This window comes from Heterodontus francisci, chromosome 10 (assembly GCF_036365525.1).
Source record: "Heterodontus francisci isolate sHetFra1 chromosome 10, sHetFra1.hap1, whole genome shotgun sequence".
Lineage (NCBI taxonomy): Eukaryota > Metazoa > Chordata > Chondrichthyes > Heterodontiformes > Heterodontidae > Heterodontus > Heterodontus francisci.
In genome coordinates, this window is record NC_090380.1 from 123,419,713 (window position 1) to 123,438,380 (window position 18,668).

An 18,668-nucleotide genomic window follows, 5' to 3' on the forward strand; every position below is an offset into this window, starting at 1 on the left:
GAAAAATCAGATAGGTTAAGGCACAACTAGATGAACATACGAATTAGGAGCAGAAGTAGGCCATTCGGCCCCTCCAGCCTGCTCCGCCATTCAATAAGATCATGGCTGATCTGTTTCTGTCTCGAATTCCACACTCCTATCTACCCCGATAACCTTTGATTCTTTGCCTAACAAGAATCTATCTACCCTGGCCTTGAAATTATTCAATGACCCCGCCTCCACCACCTTCTGAGGCAGAGAATTCCAAAGCCACACAACCCTCAGAGAAAACATTTCTCCTCATCTCTGTCCTAAAAGGGCGACCCCTAATTTTAAAACAGTGCCCCCTGGTTCTGGACTCACCCACAAGAGGAAACATCCTTTCCACATCCACCTTGTCAAGACTGTTGAGGATCTTATAAACTTCAATCAAGTCTCCCCTCACTCTTCTAAACTCCAGTGAAAACAAGCCCAGTCTGTCCAACCTTTCCTCATAAGACAACCCACTCATTCCAGGTATCAATCTATTAAACCTCCTCTGAACCGCCTCCAATACATTTACATCCTTCCTTAAATAAGGAGACCGAAACTACACTCAGTATTCGAGATGTGGTCTCACCAATGCCCTGTATAACTGAAGCATAACATCCTTACTTTTATTTTCAATTCCTCTTGTAATAAAGGATAGCATTCCATTAGCCTTCTTTATTACTTGCTGCACCTGCATACTAAATTTTGTGACTCATGCACTAGAACACCTAGATCCCTCTGCACCTCGGAATTCTGAAGTCGTTCTCCATTTAATTAATACTCTGCTTTTTTAATCTTCCTGCCAAAGTGAACAACTTCACATTTTCCCACATTATACTCCATCTGCCAGATTTTTGCCCACTCACTCAACCTATCTATATCGGTCTGCAATCTCCTTATGCCCACTTCACAACATACTTTCCTACATATCTTTGTGTCATCTGCAAATTTAGCTACCATGCCATCACTCCCCTCATCTAAGTTATTGATATAAATTGTAAAATGTTGAGGCCCCAGCACAGACCCCTGCGGGACTTCACTCATCACATCCTGCCAATCAGAAAAGGACTCATTTATGCATACTCTCTGTTTTCTGCCAGCCAATCTTCTATCCATGCGACTATCTTACATATTTTACATTCATATTCTATTCTCCCTTTCTTTATCAGTTTCTTGGTCCTCCTTTACTGTATTCTAAAATCCTCCCAATCCTCAGGTTTACTACAATTTCTGGCAATTTTATCGGCCTTTTCTTTTAATCTTACACAATCCTTAACTTCCTTTGTTAGCCACGGTTGACTGCCTTTACTTTTGGGGTTTTTGTGCCTTGAAGGAATGTATAGTTGCTGTAAACTATGTAATATTTCTTTAGACTGTCCATTGCCTATGTCCTGTCATAACTTTTAATATATTTTCCCAATCCACCTCAGCCAATTTGCCCCTCATACCTTCATAATTTCCTTTGTTCAAATTTTAGAACCCTGGCTTCAGATTGAACTACCTCACTTCCAAACATAATATAAAATCCTATCATATTTTGGTCACTCATCCCCAAAGGCTGTTTTACAACAAGATTATTTCTTAAAAGTAAAATACTGCAGGTGCTGGAAATCTAAAAAAACCAAAAAATGCTGGAAATACTCAGCAGGTCTGGCAGCATCTATGGAGAGAGAAACAGAGTTAAAGTTTCAGGTCAGTGACCCTTCATCAGATTATTAATTAACCCTTTCTCATTACTTAATACTAGATATAGAATAGCCTGCTCTCGAGTCAGTTCCTCAACGTACTGCTGTAGAAAACTATCCCTAACTCACTCCAAAAATTGTCCTGGTGTGGAGTGGAGTGGTGTGGAGTGATGTGGTGTGGAGTGGAGTGGAGTGGAGTGGTGTGGTGTGGAGTGGAGTGGAGTGGTGTGGCATGGTGTGGAGTGGTGTGGTGTGGAGTGGAGTGGTGTGGAGTGGAGTGGTGTGGTGTGGAGTGGAGTGGAGTGGGGTGGAGTGGTGTGGTGTGGAGTGGAGTGGTGTGGAGTGGAGTGGTGTGGAGTGGAGTGGTGTGGTGTGGAGTGGAGTGGAGTGGGGTGGAGTGGTGTGGTGTGGAGTGGATTGGAGTGGTGTGGTGTGGAGTGGAGTGGAGTGGTGTTGAGTGGAGTGGAGTGGAGTGATGTGGAGTGGAGTGGTGTGGTGTGGAGTGGTGTGTGGAGTGGAGTGGAGTGGAGTGGTGTGGTGTGGAGTGGATTGGAGTGGTGTGGAGTGGATTGGAGTGGAGTGGTGTGGAGTGGAGTGGTGTGGAGTGGAGTGGAGTGGAGTGGATTGGAGTGGTGTGGAGTGGAGTGGAGTGGTGTGGAGTGGAGTGGTGTGGAGTGGAGTGGTGTGGTGTGGAGTGGAGTGGTGTGGAGTGGAGTGGAGTGGTGTGGAGTGCTGTGGAGTGGATTGGAGTGGTGTGGTGTGGAGTGGAGTGGTGTGGTGTGGAGTGGAGTGGAGTGGTATGGAGTGCTGTGGAGTGGATTGGAGTGGTGTGTTGTGGAGTGGAGTGGAGTGGAGTGGTGTGGAGTGGAGTGGTGTGGAGTGGTGTGGAGTGGAGTGGAGTGGTGTGGAGTGGAGTGGTGTGGAGTGGAGTGGAGTGGTGTGGAGTGGAGTAGTGTGGAGTGGAGTGGTGTGGAGTGGAGTGGAGTGGTGTGGAGTGGTGTGGAGTGGAGTGGTGTGGAATGGTGTGGAGTGGAGTGGTGTGGAGTGGTGTGGTGTGGAGTGGAGTGGAGTGGGGTGGAGTGGAGTGGTGTGGTGTGGAGTGGAGTGGAGTGGAGTGGTGTGGTGTGGAGTGGTGTGGAGTGGTGTGGAGTGGAGTGGTGTGGAGTGGAGTGGAGTGGAGTGGAGTGGAGTGGTGTGGAGTGGAGTGGTGTGGAGTGGAGTGGAGTGGAGTGGTGTGGAATGGTGTGGAGTGGAGTGGGGTGGAGTGGAGTGGAGTGGAGTGGGGTGGAGTGGAGTGTTGTGGAGTGGAGTGGGGTGGAGTGGAGTGGAGTGGAGTGGTGTGGAGCGGAGCGGGGCGGGGTGAAGTGGTGTGGAGTGGGGTGGAGTGGAATGGAGTGGAGTGGAGTGGAGTGGGGTGGAGTGGAGTGGAGTGGAGTGGGGTGGGGTGGAGTGGAGTGGAGTGGTGTGGAGCGGAGCGGGGTGGAGTGGAGTGGAGCGGTGTGGAGTGGGGTGGAGTGGGGTGGAGTGGAGTGGAGCGGATTGGAGTGGGGTGGAGTGGAGTGGAGTGGGGTGGGGTGGAGTGGGGTGGAGTGGAGTGGAGCGGATTGGAGTGGGGTGGAGTGGAGTGGAGTGGGGTGGGGTGGAGTGGAGTGGGGTGAAATGGAGTGGAGCGGATTGGAGTGGGGTGGAGTGGAGTGGAGTGGGGTGGGGTGGAGTGGAGTGGAGCGGATTGGAGTGGGGTGGAGTGGAGTGGAGTGGGGTGGGGTGGAGTGGAGTGGAGCGGATTGGAGTAGGGTGGAGTGGAGCGGATTGGAGTGGGGTGGAGTGGAGTGGAGTGGGGTGGGGTGGAGTGGGGTGAAGTGGAGTGGAGCGGATTGGAGTGGGGTGGAGTGGAGTGGAGTGGGGTGGAGTGGAGTGGAGCGGATTGGAGTGGAGTGGGGTGGAGTGGAGTGGAGTGGGGTGGGGTGGAGTGGGGTGGAGTGGAGTGGGGTGAAGTGGAGTGGAGCGGATTGGAGTGGGGTGGAGTGGGGTGGAGTGGAGTGGAGCGGATTGGAGTGGGGTGGTGTGGAGCGGAGCGGGGCGGGGTGAAGTGGTGTGGAGTGGGGTGGAGTGGAATGGAGTGGAGTGGAGTGGAGTGGGGTGGAGTGGGGTGGAGTGGAGTGGAGCGGAGTGGAGTGGGGTGGAGTGGGGTGGAGTGGAGTGGAGCGGATTGGAGTGGGGTGGAGTGGAGTGGAGTGGGGTGGGGTGGAGTGGGGTGGAGTGGAGTGGAGCGGATTGGAGTGGGGTGGAGTGGAGTGGAGTGGGGTGGGGTGGAGTGGGGTGGAGTGGAGTGGGGTGAAGTGGAGTGGAGCGGATTGGAGTGGGGTGGAGTGGAGTGGAGTGGGGTGGAGTGGAGTGGAGCGGATTGGAGTGGGGTGGAGTGGAGTGGAGAGGGGTGGGGTGGAGTGGAGTGGAGCGGATTGGAGTGGGGTGGAGTGGAGCGGATTGGAGTGGGGTGGAGTGGAGTGGAGTGGGGTGGGGTGGAGTGGGGTGAAGTGGAGTGGAGCGGATTGGAGTGGGGTGGGGTGGAGTGGAGTGGGGTGGGGTGGAGTGGGGTGGAGTGGAGTGGAGCGGATTGGAGTGGGGTGGAGTGGAGTGGAGTGGGGTGGGGTGGAGTGGGGTGGAGTGGAGTGGAGTGGAGTGGGGTGGAGTGGGGTGGAGTGGAGTGGGGCGGAGTGGAGTGGGGTGGAGTGGAGTGGAGCGGAGTGGAGTGGGGTGGAGTGGAGTGAGGCAGAGGGGGGTAGTCGCTGAGAATCTGGTTGTTATTTTCTTACTTCCATCTCTTCTTTTTTTTGTCTGCTGAGGTTTATTTTTTCTCTGATATTTCCTTCTGCTAAAATCCCAGTTGTTTCTCGTTGGTTACCGATTTCTTCCTTCTCTGTATATACTTTTTATAGCATTTATTTAACTTCCAATTTTAATGCAGTATATAAATAATTTGCGCAATGACAGGGCTGCTCACATTCGTCAATTGCATCTCCTGGATTTATCAGTATTAGTAAGGTTTTATTAATAATTCTAAGCTGTTGTAGTATTGGCAAAGTTTTTTTTAGCAGTAGCAAAGGGTCAACTAATAAATAAAGAAATGACAGGGGTGCTTCAACCTCGAGAGTGCACCTCCTGTGCTAAGTGGGAGCTCCAGGATGCTTCCCGTATCCTGGAAAACCATTCATGCAGGAAGTGTTGTCAATTGAAGCAGCTTGAGCTCCAGGTTTTGGAACTTGAGTGGCAGCTGGTGACACTGCAGTACATTCATGTAGATGGGAGCTACGTGGAAAGCACGTTTATAGATGTGGTCACCCCACAGCTTAAGTATATGCAAGGAGAGAGGGAATAGGTGATCACCAGACAGTCAAAAAGAATCAGGCAGGTAGTGCAGGAGACCCCTGAGTGCATCTCACTCTCCAACAGGTATTCAGTTCTGAATACTGAGGAAAGTGATGCTTCACCTGGGGAGAGCAGCCAGAGCCAAGTCCATGGCACCACGGGTGGCTCAGCTGCACAGTGGGGTACAGGGAAGACTGGAAGAGTCATAGTGATAGGTAATTTAATAGTCAGGGGAACAGACAGGCGTTTCTGTGGCCGCAGACGTGAATCCAGGATGGTGTGTTACCTCCCTGGTGCCAGGGTCAAGGATGTCACTGAGCGGCTGCAGAGCATCCTGAAGGGGGAGGGTGAACAGCCAGCAGTCATGGTCCACATTGGAACCAACGACATAGGTAGAAAGAGGGATGTGGTCCTGCAGAAAGAGTTTAGGGAACTAGGTAAGAAATTAGAAAGCTGGACCTCAAAAGTAGTAATCTCTGGATTCCTCCCAGTGCCACGCGCATGTGAGTACAGAAATAGAAGGATAAGACAGATGAATGTGTGGCTGGAAAGATGGTGCAGGAGGGAGGGCTTCAGATTCCTGGGACATTGGGACCGGCTCTTGGGGAGATGGGACCTGTACAGGCCAGACTGGTACAGAGCCGGGACTGAGTTCCTTGCGGGACGTTTTACTAGTCTGTTGGGGAGGGTTTAAACTCGTTTGGCAGGGGGATGGGGACCTGAGGATAGACTCAGTTGGGACAAAATCAGAAAATAAAATGGAAGATGTAAAATTAATGGATGAGTCTGGAAGACAGAGGAAACAAGGGTTAGAAAATAAAAAAAGAGTTTGACAGTGTTCAAGGGTATCTATTTCAATGCAAGGAGGATAGCAAATAAAGCAGATGAGCTGAGGGCACAGATAGACACATGGCAGTGTGATATCATAGCTATTACAGAAACATGGCTTAAGGAGAGACAGGAATGGCAGCTCAACGTTCCTGGTTACAGGGTTTTCAAACACGATAGGGAGGAGGATAAGAAAGGAGGGGGAGTGGCAATTTTGGTCAAAGAAACTTTTACAACTGTGAGAAGGGATGATATGTTGGAAGGTTCATCAAATGAGGCATATGGATTGAGCTAAGGAACAAAAAAGGGGCAATCACACTGCTGGGAGTGTACTATAGACCCCCAAACAGTCAGAGGGAGATAGAAGAGCAGTTATGTAGGCAAATCTCTGAGAAGTGCAAGAACAATAGGGCAGTAATAGTAGGGAATTTTAATTACCCCAATATTAACTGGGATAGTTTTAGTGTGAAAGGAATTGAAGGAGCAGAATTTTTGGGGTTCATTCAGAACTTTTTTGCCCAGTATGTAGCAAGTCCAACAAGAGAGGGTGCAGTTTTCGACTTAGTCTTAGGAAATGAAGATGGGCAGGTGGAAGGAGTGGCAGTGGGAGAGCATTTTGGTGATAGTGATCATAATTCAGACAGTTTTAACATCATTATAGAAAAGGACAGAGATAGAACAGGAGTTAAAGTTCTCAATTGGGGCAAGGCCAATTTTACTAAACTGAGGAGTGATTTAGCGAAAGTGGACTGGAAACAGCTACTTGAAGGTAAATCAGTGTCAGAACAGTGGGAGGTATTAAAAGGGGAGATTCAAGGGGTTCAGAGTAAACATGTTCCCACAAAGGAAAAGGGTGAGGTGGCCAAATCTAGAGCCCCATGGATGTCAAGGAGGTTACAAGGTAAGATAAGGCAGAAAAGGAAAGCTTATGTCTGACACCGAGAACTCAATAATACAGAAAGCCGAGAGGAGTACAGAAAGTGGAGGGGTGAAATCAAAAAGGAAATTAGGAAAGCAAAGAGAGGGCATGAAAGAATATTGGCAAGCAAAATCATGGTGAACCCAAAGATGTTTTATCAATACATTAAGAGTAAGAGGATAACTAAGGAGAGAGTAGGGCCCATAAAAGACCAAAAAGGTAACCTATGTGTAGGAGTGGAAGATGTTGGTATTGTTCTTAATGAATACTTTGCGTCTGTCTTCATAAAAGAGGGGGACGATGCAGATATTGTAGTTAAGGAGGAAGAGTGTGAAGTATTGGATATGATAAACATAGGGAGAGAGGAAGTATTAATGGGATTAGCATCCTTGAAAGTTGATAAATCTCCAGGACCAGATGAAATGTACCCTAGGCTGTTAAAAGAAGCAAGAGAGGAAATAGCAGAGGGTCTGACCATCATTTTCCAGTCCTCACTGGATACAGGTGTGATGCTGGAGGATTGGAGAATTGCTAACATTGTACCTCTGTTTAAAAAGAGAGTGAAGGATAGACCGAATAATTACAGACCAGTCAGTCTAACCTCAGTAGTGGGCAAATTATTGGAATCTATTCTGAGAGACAGGATAAACTGTCACTTAGAAAGGCACAGGTTAATCAAGGATAGTCAGCATGGATTTGTTAAGGGAAGATCTTGTTTGACCAACTTGATTGAATTTTTTGAAAGAGTAACAAAGAAGATAGATGAGGGTAATGCAGTTGATGTGGTCTACATGGATTTTAGCAAAGCTTTAGACAAGGTCCCACATGGCAGACTGGTTAAAAAATAAAATCCCATGGGATCCAGGGAAATACAGCAAGGTGGATACAAAATTGGCTCAGTGGCAGGAAACAAAGGGTAATTGTTGACGTGTGTTTTAGCGACTGGAGGGCTGTTTCCAGTGACATTCCGCAGGGCTCAGTACTGGGTCCCCTGCTTTTTGTGGTGTATATTATTGACTTGGACGTAAATGTAGGGGGCATGATCAAGAAGTTTGCAGACGACACAAAGATTGGCCGTGTGGTCGATAGCGAGGAGGATAGCTGTAGGCTGCAGGAAGATATTGATGGTCTGGTCAGATGGACAGAAAAGTGGCAAATGGAATTCAACCTGGAGAAGTGTGAGGTGATGTATTTGGGGAGGTCAAACAAGGCAAAGGAATACACGATTAATGGGAAAATACTGAGAAGTGTAGAGGAAGTGAGGGATCTTGGAGTGAATGTCCACAGATCCCTGAAGGTAGCAGGACAGGTCGATAATTTGGTTAAGAAGGCATATGGAATCCTTTTCTTTATTAGCCGAGGTATAGAATATAAGAGCAGGGAGGTTATACTGGAACTGTATAACTCATTGGTTAGACCACAACCTGAGTACTGTGTGCAGTTCTGGTCACCTCATTACAGAAAGGATGTCATTACACTAGAGAGGGTACAGAGGAGATTTACGAGGATGTTGCCAGGACTGGAAAAATGCAGCCATGAGGAAAGATTGGATAGGCTGGGGTTGTTCTCCTTGGAACAGAGAAGGTTGAGGGGAGATCTCATTGACATGTATAAAATTTTGAGGGGCCTGGATAGAGTGGAGGTGAAGGGTCTATTCACCTTAGCAGAGAGGTCAGTGATGAGGGGGCATAGATTTAAAGTGATTGGTCAAAAAAATTAGAGAGGAGCTGAGGAAAACTGTTTTCACCCAGAGGGTGGTGGAGGTCTGGAACTCACTGCCTGAAAGGGTAGTTGAGGCAGAGACCCTCAACTCATTCACAAGGAGTCTGGATATGCACCTCAAGTGCTGTAAACTGCAGGGCTACGGACCAAATGCTGGAAGGTGGGATCGTTTTTTGGCCGGCACAGACACAATGGGCCAAGTGGCCTCTTTCTGTGCCTTAAACTTTCTATGATTCTATCATGCTTGACAATAAAATTGAATTTTTTTTGATGAAGTAACAGAGAACATTGAGAAGGGAATGCTATCTACGTTGTGTATATGGATTTCAAGAAAGCATTTGATAAGCTACTGCATAAAAGGCTGGTTAACAAAATTGAAGCTCATGGAATAGGAGGGTCAGTGTCCAATTGGATAAAAAAAGTGACTTCAGGACAGAAAACAGCGAGTCATGGTAAATGGTTGCATTTACCTAGAGAATTGTAGACAGTGGTCTGTGCTGGGACTACATTTTGCTGTATATAAATGACTTTGATCTTGGAATATGGAGTAGAACCTGAAAATATGCTGATGACCCCAAACTTGGAGGTGTGGCAAACAGTGAGGATGATATGAATCACCTGCAATAGGACGAAGATAGGTTGTCAGAATGGGCAGAGAGGTGGCAGATAGAATTTAATACTGACAAATATGAGGTGATGCATTTTGGCAGAAGAAATAGAGAGAGTGAAGATATAATTAATGGCACAGTTCTAAAGAGTGTGTAGGAAGGAAAGGACTTGTATTGATCTTTGAAGGTGGTGGGACATATTGATAGAGTGGTCAGTAAAACATATGGAATCTTGGGCTGCATAAATAGAGCCATTGAGTACAAAAGCACAGAAGTTATGCTGAACCTTTATAAAGCTCTGGTTAGGCCCCAACTGGAATATTGTGTCCATGTTCTGGTCACCACACTTCAGGAAGGATGTGAGGGCCCTTGAGAGGATGTAGTCATGCAGGGATAGGGGAATAGAACTGGGGAGTGGGACTGACAGCATAGCTCCATGGAGAGCCAGCATGGACTCGATGGGCCAAATGGCCTCCTCGTGTGCCATAAATAACTCTCTGACTCTAACCCTGTTTCACTCCATTCTTCACTCTGAAACTGTTGGAAGTGGAGCCATCAAACTGTACAGTGCAGTGCATGTTGTCATGGAAGGAGCGGATGAGACTGAGGAGCTTCGGTGGACAGTCTTGTAGAGCCCTGCTCTGCGGACAGCGTCGAATGCTTTAGTGGGATCTAGGAAAGCCAGGTAAAGGGGTGTACGCTCTTCCTTACACTTCTCTTGTAGCTGGCGTACGGAGAAGATCATATGCACAGTGTGCTTCTATTTTTGTTAGGCTGATTGGAATTCTCAGGTGGTGAATGGGTCTGTGAGTCAATGAGAGATGCTGATTGTACTCACTGCCATACCCAGCCCCTGGGCAGCTCAGGTCTTCCCCTGCAGTCAGATCACATTTTGGGGCTAGTGTAAACTACAACTCCCAACGTGCTCGGCGGCTACGCATGCTCAGTATGGACCTCTGGACGGAGAGCATGCGCATGCTCAGTGCTGGCCGGCTGGGATGGTGCTGCGTTTGCGCAGTGTCGGCGGGCCGGAGTGGGGGTCAGATGCGCATGCTCAGTGGCCTGTTGGCGCCAGAGCCAGTGCACCTGTTGTGTGAGGTGCGGAAGTGTCCAATGGTGGGTCTGGATTCCGGATACCGGACATCACAGGTAAGCTCCCACACCTGTCACAAGAGGCACCTGTGCGGGCAGCCGTGACCTTCCCGGGTTTGTGGGCGGTTTTCCCCCGCGAGTGAGGCCGGGCCCTTGCTCGCCGCCGGGCGGTTACTGTTCACACCTCCGCCCGGAGGAATCGGTGAAGAAACCGGGCAGCGGTCCCAGGGCGGAGAGGCTGGCAGCGGCCCCAGGGCGGAGAGGCTGCCACTGGCCCCAGGGCGGAGAAGCTGGCAGCGGCCCCAGGGCGGAGAGGCTGCCACTGGCCCCAGGGCGGAGAGGCTGGCAGCGGTCCCAGGGCGGAGAAGCTGGCAGCGGCCCCAGGGCGGAGAGGCTGCCACTGGCCCCAGGGCGGAGAGGCTGGCAGCGGTCCCAGGGTGGAGAGGCTGCCACTGGCCCCAGGGCGGAGAGGCTGGCAGCGGCCCCAGGGCGGAGAGGCTGCCACTGGCCCCAGGGCGGAGAGGCTGGCAGCGGCCCCAGGGCGGAGAGGCTGGCAGCGGTCCCAGGGCGGAGAGGCTGGCAGCGGCCCCAGGGCGGAGAGGCTGGCAGCGGCCCCAGGGCGGAGAGGCTGGCAGCGGTCCCAGGGCGGAGAGGCTGGCAGCGGTCCCAGGGCGGAGAGGCTGGCAGCGGTCCCAGGGCGGAGAAGCTGGCAGCGGCCCCAGGGCGGAGAAGCTGGCAGCGGCCCCAGGGCGGAGAGGCTGCCACTGGCCCCAGGGCGGAGAGGCTGGCAGCGGTCCCAGGGCGGAGAGGCTGCCACTGGCCCCAGGGCGGAGAAGCTGGCAGCGGCCCCAGGGCGGAGAGGCTGCCACTGGCCCCAGGGCGGAGAGGCTGGCAGCGGCCCCAGGGTGGAGAGGCTGCCACTGGCCCCAGGGTGGAGTGGCTGCCACTGGCCCCAGGGCGGAGAGGCTGGCAGCGGCCCCAGGGCGGAGAGGCTGCCACTGGCCCCAGGGCGGAGAGGCTGGCAGCGGCCCCAGGGCGGAGAGGCTGGCAGCGGCCCCAGGGCGGAGAGGCTGGCAGCGGCCCCAGGGCGGAGAGGCTGGCAGCGGTCCCAGGGCGGAGAGGCTGCCACTGGCCCCAGGGCGGAGAAGCTGGCAGCGGCCCCAGGGCGGAGAGGCTGCCACTGGCCCCAGGGCGGAGAGGCTGGCAGCGGTCCCAGGGCGGAGAGGCTGCCACTGGCCCCAGGGCGGAGAGGCTGCCACTGGCCCCAGGGCGGAGAGGCTGTCACTGGCCCCAGGGCGGAGAGGCTGCCACTGGCCCCAGGGCGGAGAGGCTGCCACTGGCCCCAGGGCGGAGAGGCTGCCACTGGCCCCAGGGCGGAGAGGCTGGCAGCGGCCCCAGGGCGGAGAGGCTGGCAGCGGCCCCAGGGCGGAGAGGCTGGCACCGGGCTCCCAGGGCGGAGAGGCTGGCACCGGGCCCCCAGGGCGGAGAGGCTGGCACTGGGACCTCAGGCCCCCAGGGCGGAGAGGCTGGCTCCAGGCCCTCAGGGCGGAGAGGCTGGCACTGGGATCCCAGGGCGGAGAGGCTGGCACTGGGACCTCAGGCCCCCAGGGCGGAGAGGCTGGTACCGGGACCCCAGGCCCCCAGGGCGGAGAGGCTGGCACCAGGATCCCAGGGCGGGAATGTGGAGTTGTGGCTACAATCAGATCAGCCATGATCTTCGTGAATGGTGGAACAGGCTCGAGGGGCCGAGTGGTCTCCTCCTGCTCCTAATTCGTATATGTTTCAGTCTAGTCACCTCCTACTCTTCTGAACTCCAGCGGATACAAGCCTAACCTGTCACACCTTTCCTCAAAGGACAACTCGCCCATTCCAGGTATTAGTAAACCTTCTCTGAACTGCTTCCAATGCATTCACATCCTTAAATAAGGAGACCTGTACTGTACGCAGTACTCCAGATGTGGTCTCACCAATGCCCGTTGTAACCTCCCTCCTTTTGTATTCAATTCCCCTCGCGATAAACAATAGGCTTTGTTTGCTAACAACACAGCCACCAGTTGGCGCAGTACAAGTGCATGTACAAATGCAACCTCTTCCACTGAAATGCCACTGTGAAGTTCAGGCCGCTGCCAGGATTAAAGATGGCACTTTTCAGTTTCTTACAAAAAAAACAACTTCAACAGGAAAATCCCCTCAATGGCTGCCATCACCGCCTGCATCTCACCCCCAACAGTCCCCCCGCTCCCTTCTGGCATTGCGCGTCTCTCTATCGCTTCCTCTTGCGCCTGTCTTCTCACTGCTGGCTTCCCACTGTCTTCCCTTAAGCACTCGCTACAGCCTCGCCATTTCACCTCCCGCCATCCTGCCCACCGGCCGCTTGCAACCCACTTCCTCCTCCCCCACCCCCCCCCCCCACCAGCCACTAGCTCCAGGCCGCATCATTTCCCTCCGGCTACTCGTTCGGTCATTCTCCACGCGCCACTCAAAGAATCAAGGCGGGCCCGCGAGGGGTGACGGGGCGACGTAGGAGGGAAGTGGCGCAGCCCAGAGCTAGCGTCTGGAGGAGGGGTGGTGGGGGGATGGGAGCGAGCGGCTGGTGAGCGGGATGGGGTGGGGGCGAAAGTGAGGAGCAGGGAATAATCAGTCGAGGGGAGTGGGGGGGAGCAGTGGTGAGGTCTGGAGTGAGCGTGTGAGGGGGGAGAGCAGCCAGTGGGGTGGAGGGGGAGAAAGCATCAAGGCCTGGAGCAAGTGGCCGAGGGGGGAGAGCAGCCAGTGGGGCGGGAGAGAGTAGCTGAGTGGGGGGAAGCAGGCAGGGTAGAAAGTAGCTGAGTTGGGGGGAACGAGTGGCAGGGATTGAGCTCCAGCCTCAAAGCTACCCATTCAGCTGCTCGTGTTGGCGTTACACGATGACGTTTCCCACGCATGCACCAATTAGTCCTGGCAAGATGCAGGCTGCGCATGTGCAGCATCTCACTGAGAGCAAGAGATCGTTTCGAGACACATGCGATAAAGGAACATCTGCAATTATTGGTGACTTTAATCTGCATATAAATTGGGCAAATCAAATTAGTCACAATACTGTAGAGGAGGAATTCATGGAGTGTATATGAGATGGTTTTCTGGACCAATATGTTGAGGAACCAACCAGAGAACGCAGTGGTTAGCACTGCAGCCTCACAGCTCCAGTGACCCGGGTTCAATTCTGGGTACTGCCTGTGTGGAGTTTGCAAGTTCTCCCTGTGTCTGCGTGGGTTTTCGCCAGGTGCTCCAGTTTCCTCCCACATGCCAAAGACTTGCAAGTTGATAGGTAAATTGGCCATTATAAATTGCCCCTAGTATAGGTAGGTGGTAGGGAAATATCGGGACAGGTGGGGATGTGATAGGAATATGGAATTAGTATAGGATTAGGATAAATGGGTGGTTGATGGTCGGCACAGACTTGGTTGGCCGAAGGGCCTGTTTCAGTGCTGTATCTCTAAATAAAAATAAATAAAATAAAATAGAACAGGCCATCCTAGACTGGGTATTGTGTAATGAGAGAGGAATAATTGACAATCTAGTGGTGCGAGACCCCTTGGGGGATGAGCGACCATAATATGATAGAATTCTTCATCAAGATGGAGAGTGACGTCGTTAATTCTGAAACTAGGGTCCTGAATCTTAATAAAGGAAACTATGAAGGTATGAGGTGCGAGTTGGCTATGACGGATTGGGAAACGTTACTTAAAGGGATGACGGTGAATAGGCAATGGCAAACATTTAAAGAGCACATGGATGAACTGCAACAATTGTTTATTCCTGTCTGGCGCAAAAGTAAAACGGGAAAGGTAGCCAAACCATGGCTTACAAGGGAAATTAGAGATAGCATAAGATCCAAGGAAGAGGCATATAAATTCACCAGAAAAAACAACAGACCTGAGGATTGGGAGCAGTTTAGAATTCAGCAAAGGAGGACCAAGGGATTGATTAAGAAAGGGAAAATAGATTACGAGAGCAAGCTTGCGGGGAACAAAAAAACTGACTGTAAAAGTTTCTATAGGTATGTGAAGAGAAAAAGATTGATGAAGACAAATGTAGGTCCCTTACAGTCAGAAACAGGGGAATTTATTATGGGGAACAAAGAAATGGCTGAGCAACTAAAAAGGCAAATGGTATGTTGGCCTTCGTAGCGAGAGGATGCGAGTACAGGAGCAGGGATGTCTTACTGCAATTATACAGGGCCTTGGTGAGGCCACGCCTGGAATATTGTGTGCAGTTTTGGTCTCCTTCTCTGAGGAAGGATGTTCTTGCTATAGAGGGAGTGCAACGAAGGTTTACCAGACTGATTCCTGGGATGGGGGGACTGACGTATGAGGAGAGGTTGAGTCGGTTAGGATTATATTCGCTGGATTTCAGAAGAGTGAGGGAGGATCTCATAGAAACCTATAAAATTCCAACAGGATTTGACAGGGTAGATGCAGGAAGGATGTTCCCAATGGTGGGGGAGGCCAGAATCAGGGGTCATAGTCTAAGGGGTAAACCTTTCAGGACTGAGATGAGGAGAAATTTCTTCACCCAGAGAGTGGCGAGCCTGTGGAATTCACTACCACAGAAAGCAGTTGAGGCCAAAACATCGTATGTTTTTAAGAAGGAATTAGATATAGCTCCTGGGTCTAAAGGGATCAAAGGGTATGGGGGGAAAGTGGGAACAGGTTACTGAGTTGGATGATCAGCCATGATCATAATGAATGGCAGAGCAGGCTCGAAGGGCCGAATGGCCTACTCCTGCTCCTATTTTCTATGTTTGCGCATGTGCGCAGTTTGAAGCGCTCTGATGATGTTGGTGGGCCTGTGCGTTGTCAGGAGTCACTTTGTAAATGATAACATTCTATTAGCTTTCCTAATTATTTGCTGAAGCTGCATACTAACCTTTGAGTAACTGTCCCACACAGACGCATATCATGATCACAGAACACTCTGGGGTTTGGAACGTGTGTATGAGTTACAGGAGATTAAAGTGCTTTATGCTGAAATAAAATTTGATCTGATTGGTTCTCTGTTGTATATAATTATACTACAGTATCTTGTGATCAGTCTGTATGGTCACATTGTCCAACAGCTATTTGAATTGCCCTTCGGGTGAGTTGTTTAGTTTCCTTGTGTGTGTGTGTGTGCATTGCGATCGGGGCATCAGTAGCATGTGTTTGTGGAGTGCTGCGTGTTAGTTGTGGTATGCCGACAAACTGACAAACATTTCTCTTTGAAAATGAAACAGAACTCTGGTCAGTCCTCTTTGGGTTTCCTACATCATCTTTCAGTATTGTTTTTGGCGACATCTCAGAGCCTGCCATTACAAACAGGAAATTCCTAATGCCAGCTCTCTACTGTTACTATTTTGGCTTGAGGACACGATGACAGAATTGTCCTCTTTTGAGTGATTGAGGGGGTGGTGTGCTCACTAAATTTCAAAAAGGAGATTTGAGTAGAGGAACTGGGGAGAGACACAGCCACAAGGGTATTCCAGCTGTGAAAGTTTGAAACCTATGGATAATTTATTGGTGATTTCATGATTTGAATTGACTGATGAGATATTCCCCCATTGTCAGGTCAGATGTTTGTTTGGTTTCAATGGGAGTGTGTGGGACAGCAAAGAGGAGCAGTCTGCTTTGCCTGTTTAACATTGTTCACTGTAGATGGGTAACTAGTAGTAGAATGGACATGACAATAGAGAACCAGCGTGCATGGCGAATCCCAGGTCACTGATGTATCAGTGATAAGTTCTGGTAATAATGATACTGTGATTCAGGGACTGTCATTGCAAGCAAATGCTGATTGTTAGTCATGTTCACTCAGTTTCAACAAATGTTTTTTTATGATCTGACATGTATTAAATAGTAATTAGCTGTCTTCCTGCAGAGTATCCTCTGAGAAGAGGACTGGGAGAGGAATAGAGGGATGAAAATTGCCATCACAGGGACTTTACATGAATAGACAGAAATACTCGATGCCAAGAGGTGAAAAGTTTTACGAGCTTGCAGGAGTTCAGAAGACTGGGAGTAATCAATGGCACCACTTCCCCTAGGCATTCGCTTCATAACTTCATTTACACGGGACCAATGGTAAGTTCAGCTTTATAAGGGCGTTGCTGTCTTTTGTAATCATTTCCTATTGCGTGATGTGGTAATGATTTAATTGAAGCTTGTCTGCTTTGGAGTCTTGCATCATACCTATGCAGTGTTAATTGTCCTTTTTGACCTATTGTGATATTGTCAGTGATGTGCTATAAAATGCCTTCTGCATCTATTAAAGTAAATGAACAGTCTTGCAATTGTCTGCAAGAACAGCTTGTGATCAAAGATACTGCTGAATAGCAGAGTTACCTTTAATTTCTGTGGTTTGGTGCATTTCAGAATTGGCCAGACTGTAATAGGTTTGTAAATAACCTGTGCAAACATGTCTTGCCTTTAAATTGTGTCCTGGTGCTGCTCTTCTGGCTGACATTGTTATGACGGTGCTTCTATATTTTTTGTTCAGTATTTTTTTTTGAGGATTCGTATTTTAGAATTATGGTCATTGGTTTATTTGGCAAAGCTGAAAAGAATTCCATGGATATTTTTTTCACCAGGGTGATTGAAAGGACACAGATCTTGTTTGAAAATAATGTTTACTGGAAGTCACCTGTCTTCAGATAAATACCCAGCAGGGGTTTAGTTTTAGTTTAGTTTTAGTTTAGTTTAGTTTTAGAGATACAGCACTGAAACAGGCCCTTCGGCCCACCGAGTCTGTGCTGACCATCAACCACCCATTTATACTAATCCTACAATAATTCCATATTCCTACCACATCCCCACGTGTCCCTATATTTCCCTACCACCTACCTCTATTAGGGGCAATTTATAAAGGCCAATTAACCTATCAACCAGCAAGTCTTTGGCATGTGGGAGGAAACCGGAGCACCCGGAGAAAACCCACGCAGACACAGGGAGAACTTGCAAACTCCACACAGGCAGTACCCAGAATTGAACCCGGGTCGCTGGAGCTGTGAGGCTGTGGTGCTAACCACTGCGCCACTGTGCCGCCCATCTCGAGGGAGATGTTTACTGAGAAATGACAAGTCAAGATTTATAGGAGTCAGGAGGCTTCACTCTTGAGATATTATTCTGGTTTCGCTTTGGACAGTGTGTTGGGGTTGACAGTGTTTTGAAAGGTGTTTGAAAATCAACCTGCCAAGGACAAAACCCCAGCTCAGCCTTTTTCATCTCTTTGAAAATATGAGCATAACAAATTAGAAGCAGGAGTAGACCACTCGGCCCCTCGAACCTGCTCCACCATTCAACAAGATCATGGCTGATCTGATTGTAAACTCAACTCTACATTACCGCCTACCCCCAATAACCTTTCACTACCTTGTTAGCAAGACTCTGCCTACCCCGCCCTTAAAAATATTCAAAGACTCCTCTTCTTGAAAAGGCGGTGGAAGCAAGTTCCAAAGACTCAGGACCCTCTGAGAGAACATATTTCTTCTCATCTCTGTCTTCAATGGGTGACCTCTTTTATTTTTAAACAGTGACCCCGAGTTCCAGATTCTCCCACAAGCGGAAAGATCCTTTCCACATCCATCCTGTCCAGACCCCTCAGAATCTTTTATGTTTTAATCAAGTCACCTCTTACTCTTCTAAACTCCAGCAGATACAAGCCTAGACTTTGTTTTATTCATTCATGGAATGTCAGCTTTGCTGGTGACTCCAGCATTTATTGCCCATCCCTAATTGCCCTGAGAAGGTGGTGTTGAGCTGTCTTCTTGAACAGCTGCAGTCCATGTGGGGTAGGTACACCCACAGTGCTGTAAGGAAGGGAGTTCCAGGATTTTGACCCAGCAACAGTGAAGGAACAGCGATATAGTTCCAAGTCAGGATGGTGTGTGACTTGGATGGGAACTTGCAGGTGGTAGTGTTCCCATGCATTTGCTGCCCTTGTTCTTCTAGGTGGTAGAGGTCGCAGGTTTGGAAGGTGCTGTCGAAGGAGCCTTGGTGAGTTGCTGCAGTGCAGCTTGTAGATGGTACACACTGCTGCCACTGTGCGTCAGTGGTGGAGGGAGTGAGTGTTTGAGGATGGGGTGCCAATCAAGTGGGCTGCTTTGTCCTGGATGGTCAAGCTTCTTGAGTGTTGTTGGAGTTGCACCCATCCAGACGAGTGGAGAGTATTCCATCACACTCCTGACTTGTGCCTTGTAGATGGTGGACAGGCTTTGAGGAGTCGGGAGGTGAGTTACTCGCCACAGGATTCCTAGCCTCTGACCTGCTCTTGTAGCCATGGTATTTATATGGCTACTCCAGTTCAGTTTCATGTCAACGCTCGCCCCTAGGATGTTAATAGTGGGGGATTCAGCAATGGTAATGCCATTGAATGTCAAGGGGAGATGGTTAGATTCTCTCTTGTTGGAGATGGTCATTGCCTGGCACT

General features: G+C 50.0%; 2 protein-coding genes across 2 annotated transcripts in view; one reads left to right on the plus strand and one right to left on the minus strand.

The window, feature by feature from the left end:
• The first annotated feature begins 10,178 nt into the window (after positions 1–10,178).
• slc37a1 (solute carrier family 37 member 1) overlaps positions 10,179–18,668 on the plus strand; it is a 221,590-nt gene continuing 213,100 nt past the window's right edge. Inside the window, exons 1-2 of the mRNA XM_068041309.1 lie at positions 10,179–10,286; positions 16,122–16,324. Coding sequence (XP_067897410.1) covers positions 16,269–16,324 — 56 coding nt within the window. The 5' untranslated portion in view covers positions 10,179–10,286; positions 16,122–16,268. The remainder of the gene's footprint in view (positions 10,287–16,121; positions 16,325–18,668) is intronic.
• Positions 10,304–11,941, minus strand: LOC137374247 (collagen alpha-2(I) chain-like). Its single transcript, XM_068040034.1, has one exon. It carries the CDS (start codon positions 11,939–11,941, stop codon positions 10,304–10,306), a length of 1,638 nt encoding a protein of 545 aa, XP_067896135.1.

Excerpts from the sequence above, each read along its gene's own strand:
- LOC137374247 (XM_068040034.1), bottom strand. The coding sequence starts at position 11,941 with ATGGCTGATCTGATTGTAGCCACAACTCCACATTCCCGCCCTGGGATC.